At 36.2% G+C, this 12,045-nt stretch overlaps 1 protein-coding gene across 1 annotated transcript in view; it reads right to left on the bottom strand.

Moving 5' to 3' along the window:
• The window catches only part of LOC107702416 (actin-binding LIM protein 1-like), a 65,972-nt gene that overhangs the window by 13,159 nt on the left and 40,768 nt on the right, over window positions 1-12,045 (bottom strand). The window contains exons 7-14 of the mRNA XM_016504739.1: window positions 7,969-8,056; window positions 7,317-7,375; window positions 6,919-7,041; window positions 6,473-6,517; window positions 5,045-5,122; window positions 4,403-4,561; window positions 1,781-1,825; window positions 1,165-1,214 (exon numbers count right to left, since the gene is read on the bottom strand). Of these exons, the coding sequence (XP_016360225.1) occupies window positions 1,165-1,214; window positions 1,781-1,825; window positions 4,403-4,561; window positions 5,045-5,122; window positions 6,473-6,517; window positions 6,919-7,041; window positions 7,317-7,375; window positions 7,969-8,056 (647 nt within the window). The remainder of the gene's footprint in view (window positions 1-1,164; window positions 1,215-1,780; window positions 1,826-4,402; window positions 4,562-5,044; window positions 5,123-6,472; window positions 6,518-6,918; window positions 7,042-7,316; window positions 7,376-7,968; window positions 8,057-12,045) is intronic.

Here is a 12,045-nt window from a genome sequence, read left to right as displayed (position 1 = left end):
GCCCTCGTATAATGTATATCGTTTGGTTCCCTGCATTATTTTAGGAAAACGCTTTGTGATTACAGTATTGAACTGCTGCAATGGAGCAGCCAGTTCAATACTGGCTGCTAATGCGCCATCAAAATGAACAGTGAAAGTAACAAAAGCTTATACAATACATTTTAACAGGTATAATTAAGTGTGGAAATAACTGAAGGTAATATCTGTTTGCTAAATTAAGCCAACTAACATGATTCATATTATTATTATTATTACTATTATTTTGTTTCTGTAGCCAATATTTACATTTTTTTTTTACAAATGCTGTGAAAATACAGGTATCGGTATCGGCGAGTACACAAAAATGAAAGTATCGGTATTCTGCACCAATACAAACATGTGCGCGCTGCGTATGTTTAGCTTGCTTTAAGGCCGAAGTATACTTCGGTTTTTACTCGTACGCGAGGGTCCGTGTACACTGCGTGTGACGCAAATTACATCACCAAAATAGTACGCATGCATTTTTATAATGTATAATGAATGGTTCCCTGCATTATTTTAGGAAAACGTTTTGTGATTACAGCATTGAGCTGCTGCAATGGAGCAGCTCTAATGCGCCATTAAAATGAACAGTGAAAGTAAAAGCGTATACAATACATTTTAACAGGTATAATTAAGTGTGGAAATAACTGAAGGTAATATCTGTTTGCTAAATGAAGCCAACTAACATGATTCATATTATTATTATTATTACTATTATTTTGTTTCTGTAGCCAATATTTACATTTTTTTTTTTACAAATGCTGTGAAAATACAGGTATCGGTATCGGCGAGTACACAAAAATGAAAGTATCGGTATCGGGCTCGTTCTGAAAAAAGTGGTATCGGTGCATCCCTAAAATAAATAAATAAATACAAAACAATCCAAAAAAATCTTAAGCTTAGTTTTGTGGGTGTATTTGTGATATTCACTCAGCTGTAGCTTGGACAAAGACAGACAGACAGACATTACAAACATGAACACACACTCCAGCATGGCACTTTTGAGGATTTGCCATTAATTAAACAGAGGACTTCTTCCAATGCTCAAGAGTCAGCTGAAGCTCAATGCCATCTTCATGATGAGCACATTTAAGAGAGAGAAAACTGTGGCCTCAGCTGTGGCAGGGTTCAGAGGGAGGTCACTGACAACTTACTGTTTCTGCGGACAGTGAGGAGGGGTCTTGTGGCAGGGTCTGGGAATGTGGACACAGAATTAAAATCACTAAAAATAACATTATGTTATGCATCATGGAAACAGCTGTGTTTTCTGTGACCCATCATGCATTGGATGATGTTTTAATTTAAATGAATGTAATGAAGGTGAAAGAAGAATCGCAAAAAAAGCGCTTGCAGTGTTCGTTTTGAATGTTAGATGTTGTCTCATGTTATGCTAAAGATGTGACACAGATCAGCTGTAGGCTATGTTTTCTGGGAAAATCATATCAGTTCAGTATGAATCTACACCATTGCCATGGCACATGTAGAAGCTTTAAAGATTCTTCAGTTTTCCACTGGGTTCTTGAGTACACACTTAAAGTTACTGTCACTAGCAAACTAATATAAAGTACTTACAGAGTGGCTATTCAGATGAGAGTTCAGATAGCAGCCAATGAGATGAGAGGCATTAGATGCTCATGCTTATTTGATTAGGTAGGGGTTTTGTAAATTAATATGTTAGCTGTGTTCTTATTAGTTTGGGTGGTGATCCACAAACTAATTGGTTATGTCAGCAGCCTATTTCTATCCTGCTTACACTTACTGTGGCTCTGCCTCTGGGAGGGCTGCCACCTGAGGCTTTGACAGGCTGTAAGGGGAGAAAGGGGTTGAGTCTGGTTACTCGATGAACTTTTCGGTGACTCAATAATATGGTATGCATTAAAGGAATATTCTTGGTCATTTTCAACTTGATTAGAACAGACAATAATTTTGTTAACTGTAATACACTTACAATAGAAGTCTATTTGGTTACTACTCTCTTTCAAAAGTATAACATCATGTGTTGACAAAACTGGTGCGATAAAATCACTTACTGATCCTCTCTGTGCAGTTATATCTGCTATAACATCATAAACTCATGTTATGAACGGCTAAAAAAGTAAAGCCATATACTTTTGCTTAATCAGTATTTTGGTCTTGTTTTCCAATTGAAATATCTATAATACATCATTCAAATAAAATTTGGGGTAAATATTTATTTTTGTATTTAAAAAAAAAGAAATTCATACTATTGTTCAGCAGGGATGCATTCTATTAATCAAATGTGCCAGTATTTACTTTATTGCAAAAAAAATTCAGATTTCAGATAAATGCTGTTATTTTTCATTGTAAATTTTAAATTTCATTAAAGAATCTTTAAAAAATGTATCACAGTTGCCACAAAAATATTAAGAAGCACAACTGTTTCCTTATTGATAATAACAAGAAATGATTTCTTCTGGAGTAATGGCTGCTGAAAATTTAAAATGCATTATTTTAAAATATATTATAACAATATATTAATATATTATAACAGAAAACAGTTAAATGCTATAATATTTCACAATATTGATTTTACTTTTAATGATTTTATGATCAAATCATTGTAGCCCTTGTGAGAAATTTCTTTGAAGAACATTAAAAATGAAATTCTTTCAGGAACATTACTAAGGAAATGGTATAATATATGGAATAATGTAACTGCTGTAATTTTTATTTTATTTCAATATGTTGGTAATGCATAACCAAAATTTCCTACACTTAAAAAGTAGGCCCTCCTGACGATTTAGACTTCTATAGCACAAAAAAAAACAACCAAAAAAACCCAACAACAACAACAACAAAACACATTTCTACTCAATATTCCACGTAAGCGCAAACAAAAATGTGAGCTTCACATTTCAATTTATAACCCCCCCCTGAGATTTTGATTATGGTCACTAGGTGGCGCTGTGACACTGCTGTCTCTACACAGAGAAGGCGCACAGGCGTTTTCAGGTACAGCAGAACAATGTTTAATAGACAAAGGGAACCAAAGAGCAGTCACAGAGAGTAAAAAACAAATCTCTCATGCATAGACATACAGCTAACATATGTTGACAGGAATACATGCAATGTACATGATCACATACAGAGAAATGAGCAAATACTCGCACTTGCTCACATCTGCTTTGTCTGTGGCCTGAGAGCCTCAACCAATAGTTTTTTTTGGAACACTAATGGGATCATGGGGTTAGTGAGCTATTATGGTTACTGTGACAGAGTACGGACCTGGGGATATTATCACAAAGATGGAGCATTGACAGGGTTGGGTCTGTTATATAGGGATAGTCTAGTAGCTACTAGGTGGCCAAAGTGGCCAAAACCCATGTGCTGGTTTGGTAATGGAGACTAGACCAGTGGTTCTTAACCAGGGAGCCGGGGCCCGGCCTCAGCAAACTTCCAAGGGGGCCGCAGGAAGTCTTTAATGCATTTAAATTAATAAATTACTCTTAATATATTTAAAAAACAAAAAATCTAATTCAAATGTATAATTCTAAAAATAAACATCAAGATGTATACTGAAATTGTTTATTGTTTATAACAATAACTTATTTAAGAACATAATTTCTGGAATCACAAAATGAATTATGGTTAATTAATCTGATTTAAAACATTAATTTAATATATCAATAAAAATGAAAAACAATCAGTTTTTCATAATTGTGAAATTACTATTGTTTTTATTGAAGAATATACAGTTCTGAAATATAGAACAACTTATGGAATCACAAAATGAATTGTAATTAATTAATTTAATATAATAATTACAAAATTACTGAAATTTCACATCTTTATATTTATTTTCCATCTATAAATATTATTTTTATTAAACAACACGCCGTTCTGCAATACAGAGCATTAATTCTGATTCTGATTCATTCTGAATGTTAGTTCATTTATTTAATTAACCATGTGAATTAATTCAATATATCAATAAAAAAGTTAAAAAATCAGCAGCTCTGTCATAATTACTGTTGAAATACTAAAGATGGCTTAGTGTATATGTGGGCCTTCGAATATTGTGTTGGGCAATGGAGGCCCTAGAGTTAAAACGGTTGAGAACCACTAGACTAGACTCTCCAGATCTCCAAATTGACATACAAGGATGTTAAACGTATAGAGTATGGCTGTTCACATAATTGTAGGCAGGTGCACTGTCTGATTTGAGGTAAAAGAGCTAAAATTAGCTTTTTATGAAAGCCACACCTATCCAAAAAAAATGAGAATAAATAAATATATAAGCATAAATCTGCGACATCATAATGCCTACACAGCCATACAGTGGCTATATATATCATATTAGGTCATAATAGCACATTGTTTGTTTATTAGAAAGACACTAAAAGTTTACAATTCGGGTTACCTCTCCAGGGCTGTGCCTTCCTTGTCTTTCCAGGGTGGAGGAGGTGGAATGGAGAGACTCATAGGATATCATGTCTGGACGCTCTATATCATAAATGGCCTTGACTCTGGGGATGGCTGCTAGGTCCTTGTAATCAATAATCTCATTGTCTACTTTTGCCTGGAGTAAGGAGGATGAGGGACACAGGGGAGGGAGGGGACACATAAGTGGAGAAACACAGGGAGAAAAGGTGTTGATGAGGAAGAGGTCAGGTCACAGGTCAAAGGTCATCCACATCGCATCCGACCAAAGCTACAGCTGTCACAAAGCTCATCACACAGGGTGAACGTACACTTATTTGGAAAGATGAACGATTGGTTTTGGAGGCATGCTTATGAGAAAAGCTACCTGGCTTAATATTTGCTTAACAGTGTTATTGTAAATGATTCTCTAAATTCGGTTACATGCTGAAATGATGCTACAGATATCAAATACAAGTCGAAGGCAAAGAGTGGAGAGAAGTTGAAGCAAACTCCTGTGCTTTTCCTGCAAGTTTTTTTACATTGACCCTGGAGTGTACCAGCATCAGAATCCATTGTGGACTGAGTGGTAAGATCTGACAGACTCGGGAAACGATTGGGGGCGCCGATGAGTGGGACTCACATAGATGGTATGACCTGGAGATCCAGGGATGCTCGAGCCAGGTCTCGAACAGATACTCTCAGATGATGACCTCGTGGGCTGCGGGAGAACGAGATGTTGTGTTAGCAGCAATAAGCTGAAAATAATGCACACACATATTTCTAAACACACTCATAGATGCCAGGGGGAAGCTTAAGGGGGTAGCTGAGCTAAAAATGAACGTTTTGTCAACAGTTACTTATTCCCATGTCATTCCAAATCTATATGACTTTCATTTTCCAAAGGAACAGAAAAGGAGAAGGTTTAAAGAATGTTCACGCTGCTCTTTTTCATAAAATGCAAGTAAATGGAAACTGGGCCTTTCAAGCTACAAAAGAGGACAATAAATGCATCAAAAAGTAAATCATGCACTACATTTAAGTCTTCCAAAGCCATACAATAGTTTTGTTTTTTATGGAACATACTGAAATTTTAGCTGTTATTTGAATGTTTTTGGATGCTTAATTGCATGATGATTGCAATTATAGTTTAAATGTACTTTTGAATATTAAGTATATCTTTATATGTAATTTCAGAATTACTTCTAATTTCTTACATAGTTTCTTGCATATTTAAGAAATACTTCTGAATTTACTGACACATTATTGCTAAACTCATATCATTATGTCACATATTTATATATATATATTAGTTATTGCAAATTTGTAATGATGAATTTGCAATTTAGTACATTTAAAATATATTAACCTTAAATGTAATATCGAGTGTACTTTTTAAAGCCAGATAAAAGATTATTAAAACATAATGATTTAAAAATGTACTTTAAAGTAAAACTTAAAAAATGCACTTTTTGAATTTGAAGTACACTACACATGCATGTTCAGTCTAACTAAACACACTTTTTCGTAAGGGAAGTCATACAGGTTTTAAAGACATGAGGATGAATGACAAGAGTAAATGATGACAAAATTTAAATTTTGGGGTGAAGGAGGCATATTCTTAGGCTTTCATTCAGCACAAATTAGAAAGCCACAGGATTTCCAGCTCCTATTGCCTCATACTCCAATGCAAGCCTTCCCAAGATGCATTCTCTTTCATATCATATCCTACAATATGCAGCCAGTCCAGCCAATCCCTCAGATATGAGTCTTGGTCAAACGTCACCAAAAACACCCAAATTGCACGACTTTAAGAGGAATATTCTGTTAGAGATGGTTCTGCATGAAGAGTCAAAGAGCCGTCATTCCTGTAATGGTGAATGGAGCGCTGGAAGGGCTTGAGCCACATGCCTGCAGCGGTGAAAAGCGTAATGGTTCACAGACAGGCTGTTATGGGGAAGTTGGCGTAACTTGGCGAGGGGGGAAAGCCCTCTGCTGGTGGGTGACTGCAAAGGTAAGAGCCGCAAAACTCTGGGTTGCTCAATCTGCTGCCAGAAGCAGAATACAGTACCTGCCTTTCTGATTGGTGCAGAGATGTTACTGAGGGTGGAAGGGGCTGTGAAGGAAAAGGCATCACAGGATATGACATCACACTCAACAAAACACTCGAATCAACCACCTTAGCCAGCGGTCATCTAACTCAAGCACTACATCCATAGTCACCTACTCGCAGCCTTGCTTGCTATCTTATGCATGCAGGCAGATCCTGATTTTGTGGGACAAAAGGTTATTTTTTTTGGAATTTAGAAACATTTCTATGGGGATTATGACCTAACTTGTAGGAGGAGAGAGCAAGCATATTCATTCTTGCTGTGGGGGATGTAAGTTAACTAATATGAAGCTAAAAACAACACACAGCAGTTCAGTCTTGCTTCGAAGTAAAGCAGGACTCTGAGAAAGTTGAGTTAGCCGGAAGCATTGCAGTTTGGAGGGAGTGCAGAGCAGAAGACTGCAAACCTCACGACTGCCCAGGGGACGCCGGCCCAGCCGAGAGCCACCTGGGCCCCGGCTCTGAATCTGAGACTGGGGGTAAAAGATATCAAACGGACTGGGCTTTCCTTTAGGATGTTGCCAAGCTGCCTAAGGAGGAGAATCACAACAGAATGGACAAAATACTCACTGACAAACACACACATACATTCTCTTTTCAGCTAGAGCACCTGAGACCTCATTTTAACTTTGGAGCCACTGAGGGGGGTTTTAAAAAGCGCTTTGAAGAATGTTTTGTAGACTGTTGTTTCTGGGAATACTATGAGGGAGGAGCTTAGTAAAGTTTTCTCCTTTAGACAGAGAGACAGGGCTGATTAACTTGACTTACTGGCTGACAGTAAGTGTTTAGATAGATAGATACTCACTCTGTACTTCTCTTCCACTCTACTGTTGTTCTTACAGTCTGGATGCCATACTGTAGAACCTGAGAGAGACAGAGAGAGAGAAATTAAGATAAAATATGGGTGGGTATATCAGAATTCTTTTACCACATGGTCTTTTACAACATTTTGTTCAATAACTAATACTTTTTATTTTATTTTATTTTATTATTTAGCTAAAACAATGAAACCACCCGTATTTAGACATGTCCCAAACTATAGTAACATGGTTACAAAAATTGCAATATTAATGAACAACACACAGAAAATAAAACATTTCAAACCTGTTAACAGCTTAAATAACATGTAATTTGAACTTCAACCCTGTTACCAAAGTTATCATAAGAAAAATGACCAAACAAATATATTCTGTTACACCAAATACACAAAATAATGATCTTTAAAAAAGCATCATATGACCCCTTTAATTTTTGGGAAGTATAAATTTATCAAGAACTATTGTTCAATTTTATTATATTTTATTTATTTATTATTTCATCTGATTTCTAAAATTAGAAAAGCATCTATATTTAGACATGTCAACTAGTTAGTTTCATTAGTTTCAGCCTTATCGTGGAAAGTAAGAGCAATGCTTCAATCCTCTGTATTAAAGGTATCATTAAAATGTTGTGCTCACCCTGTAAGTACATCTCCTCTCCCTCCGTGAACATTTGATTGCATCGGCTGCATCGTGCACAGCTTGGATGGTAGTGCTTATCTCCTGCCTGTCAGGGGCAAAGGTCAACATTCAGAGGTCAACATGATTCATAAGAAACACAAGAAAAAACATTCCAGGGAGACACTGGACAAAATAATATAACGAGACTGGACAAAACATACTGAAATTCCTTAACATCTGTGACAAAGCGTAAAAGTCTGTGGGGGACAGAGCAGGTGTGCTGTCACTTCATTGCACTTCACTTCTTCTAAAAAAGGCTCTTTCTCTCCTCTTTCCTTCATTCTTTGTGTTTTGCTCTCATCACTCTATAATCATGAATGAACCTCTGTTAAGATCAGCAGAGTCACTGTTTGCACAGCACACTATCCCGTATTACCTTATCCCGCCACACAAAAATACCCTCCTGACCTCCGAATGCTTCCAGGTCAGGGGAACAAAGGCATGCACATATACACACTTCACATCAACATACAGATCTTGTTTAATGGTTTTAGGCACCTATATAATATTGCAAACTGGATGTGAACCTGCATCACCCAGCTCAACATGTCAGAAGCGTGTGCTAACCACCGCAACACGGTCTGCCTGCTACAGCTATGGGCTGGAATGCTGATATTTGAGAGCTGGGAGGTTCACCAGAGAGCTGCAAGCCTGAGAAACACTGCAGTTTGTCAGACTTTTTAAGCTTCATAAGGCTTGTGGAGGTCATTCTCAACCACAAGCAGAAAAATCAAAAGTTTATCACAGGGCATGATCAGGCAAAGATATTGGGGTTTCAGTTGCAGATATATACACTACTGTTAAAAATTTGATGGTCAAGATTTTTTTTTTTTAAGAAATGAATACTTTTAGGTGCAGTACATTCCACATAATATTCATATGGTTGTGTATGTATGTATCATCACTCTAGGTCGTGTATCCCACAGCTGTAAGTCATCTGCAGTACTGTTTCATCATTCTGCTGCTTTCAGTTAGCTCTGGGAATACTGATGAGCCCTGCAGTTCTGACAGCTCTCTCTCCTTTAAAACCTCTTTAAAACTCTTTTTCTTGAGGCAACACTTTGTCTTACTTCCCTTTTTCTTCTTTTTGATTTGTACCCTTTATCTGTCCATTTTTCTCTCCTGTATTGTTTTTGTTACTTCTTAAAAGCATAGTTCACCCAAAAAAAATGTAAATTATGTCATTGTTTACTGTACTGAACCTCGTATTATTCCAAACCTGTATGACTTTCTTCTTTGGAACACAAAACATATATATATATATATATATATATATATATATATATATATATGGCATAACACATACAGTGGATACATTTTCACTACTTACGAGTTTAAACGATTGTCTGTGTACGTTCTGTTTCTTTGTCTGTGACAAAAGGAGTTTCAGTCAGGGCAGGAAGCAGGTGGTCACAAGACATGTGACAGTCACGCTGTATAGATCCCGTGTTTGCGGGCCTGAGGGCATCAGTTAATTTACTCATCCTTTTCCTGTTTGGACATAATAGTTCCATCCATTGGTGGTCACAAGACATCGTGGTTTCTATATGTTGTATTTTTTATTTTTTTATTTTTTTTTTGAATATTCTAAACTTTCTTTCTTTTTAATTGAATTAAATGGGGCTGGAGCTGCTAAAATGACAAAAAACAGTATCATAAAACTTCGAGTCTTGCCAATATGATAGTTTTGCATGAAAAACAGACTGAACTTTGTCACTCATTGATAATTTTCCTTCTGCACAAGATCTGAAATGAACTACAAAAGTCATACAGACTCTTTTGACACCTTACTCAGTATTTAAAAAAAATGACTTTTCATCATGCAAAGTTATTAATTGGCTGCAGAAAAATTGGAATATAGCACTACTTTTATAATATTTGTAGCCTATAGTGCATTTTGGAGCTCAACAAAAAGTAGCCAGAATATTCTTTAAAATATCCCCTTCTGTGTTTAATGGAAATCAGCTATATTTAGACGTACCAAACTATGGAAAAACAAATAATAAAACAACTCAAAAAGTTTGAATTTCATCCATGTTACCGAAGTTATGGTAAGAATTTTTTTTATATTTATGGGAAATATAAATCTAATAATAACTACTATTTTTTTTACTATTTTATTTTATTTTATTTTTAAATTTTATTCAGAAAGGTTTGGAATGATTGAATTGTTTCCAAAAAAAAAAAAAATTGCTCTTTTTCTCTTTGAAATTCATATCATACATTCACAGGAGCTATAATGCACCAGAAAACCTAAAGCTTTGTTTATTTCTCTTGTTTCTCATACAGGCACACAATTCAGTTGTTTTGTTGTTCCTCTGTCAGCTGGAGCTCTGAGTGTTGAGGAGGGAGTTGCCCATTTGGCTCCTCTTCAGGGGAAACATCCCATGGTCCTCTGCTGTCTTTAACTATGAGGCAATGCAGCTGAAACGCATGATTTCACACAGATGTGTCCCCTTGGCTCCTGGGCCTCGTTGCCATGGCAACAAGGCCATGTAACCGTTTTCCAGTAAACAAACAAGAGTGACAACATGTTCTACCTCTCTGTGTAGCGCTCTGTCTGAGACTGACGGCTAGCAGTCATTTCCTATTGCATCACAAGAAGCCAACACAGAAAACATAGAGCAGTGAACTCTGAATAAAGGGGCCAAGAACAGTCCACGCCTCTGCTTCAGCCCAGATGGAGGGGTGTGGACAGAAGACAGAGCCAGAGAGAGGGAGGGAGACCGGGATGAAGAGAAAACAGCAAGCGGGAATGACGACTGGGAAACAAAAAATGTAAGAGAGAGAAAAAACAGAAAGTACTTGGATAGATGACTATTATTTTGGATGCTGCTGGTCCCATGCACATGATATTAATGTGCAGCTAACTAACCCTACTAAGTTGTTTATTCATCATTAACCAGCAAAACTTTATTGAACTAAAAGCACTATACTGAAAAACAGCTTTTGCTGGAAGCCAGTTTCCAAACCTGGCTAAAATTGTGTTCAGATGGTTTATCTCCCAAAATGGTGTTCAGCTGGTTTAGCTACAGTAGCTGCTCTCCTAGCTCAACATGGGCAAAATTTGAGTTGACCAGGTTGGTCACTGCATGGTCCAGAATGGACATATTTACTGGCCTTTTCAGTAAAGGTGCTAACATTTGTAATGTGTGTATGAATGCCAGTAGGAGTCATTTTCATCTGTAGTCAGTAACATAACCCGCTTTGTATTGCCTGACTCACAGTATGCATTGTTGTGTATATCTCCTCTCCTATCCGAACTTAAACACTCCACTCCACAAACCTGCCCACTGAGGAAAGAGCCAGACAAGTGAATCTGACAAGGTGCTGTTTGCTGAGACAGTGGACAATACAGTATTACAGCAAACAGAAAAAAACAAACCATGTGAACAAATCCCAACAGTCACAAAGTCACAAAGTGTTAAAATAAAGAATACATAAAAAAAAATAATAATAAACACAAAAAAGTTTTCTTTAATGTAATAATTACTGTTCAGTATTGATAATCTTGGGAGATTGATAATTCCCAATACAGCTGTAATCGCATGCCCCTGTAAAAGCTTGTTTTGGTTTGGTAAGATACTTAAAATAATTATTTTATGCTCACCAAGGCTGCATTTCAAAAGTATAGTATAAACAGTAATATTACAAAATAGAATTACAATTTTAAATGTTCTATTTTATTATATGAATTACTCCTGTAAGAACAAAGCTGAATTTTCAGCAGCCATTACTCCAGTCTTTAGTGTCACATGATTCTTCAGAAATTATTTTAATATGCTGATTTGGTGCTCAATTAACATTAATGTTGAAAACAGTTCTGCTGCTTAATATTTTTGTAGAAAATGTACTACATTTATTTCAAGATTATTTGTTGAGTAGAAAGTTTAAAAGAACAACATTTATTTGAAATAGATGTCTTTACTGTCACTTTTGATGAATTTAATGCATCTTTGCTGAAACAATTGGTCACAATTTAAGGATCAGTTCCCGCTATTAACAAACCATTAAATGACTTTTGCCTCAGTAAAC

The sequence above is a fragment of the Sinocyclocheilus anshuiensis genome, unplaced genomic scaffold (genome assembly GCF_001515605.1).
Source record: "Sinocyclocheilus anshuiensis isolate Anshui unplaced genomic scaffold, SAMN03320099.WGS_v1.1 scaffold190, whole genome shotgun sequence".
NCBI lineage: Eukaryota > Metazoa > Chordata > Actinopteri > Cypriniformes > Cyprinidae > Sinocyclocheilus > Sinocyclocheilus anshuiensis.
Note: the sequence above shows the minus strand (reverse complement) of the source record. Positions and strands in the feature narration are given on the sequence as shown.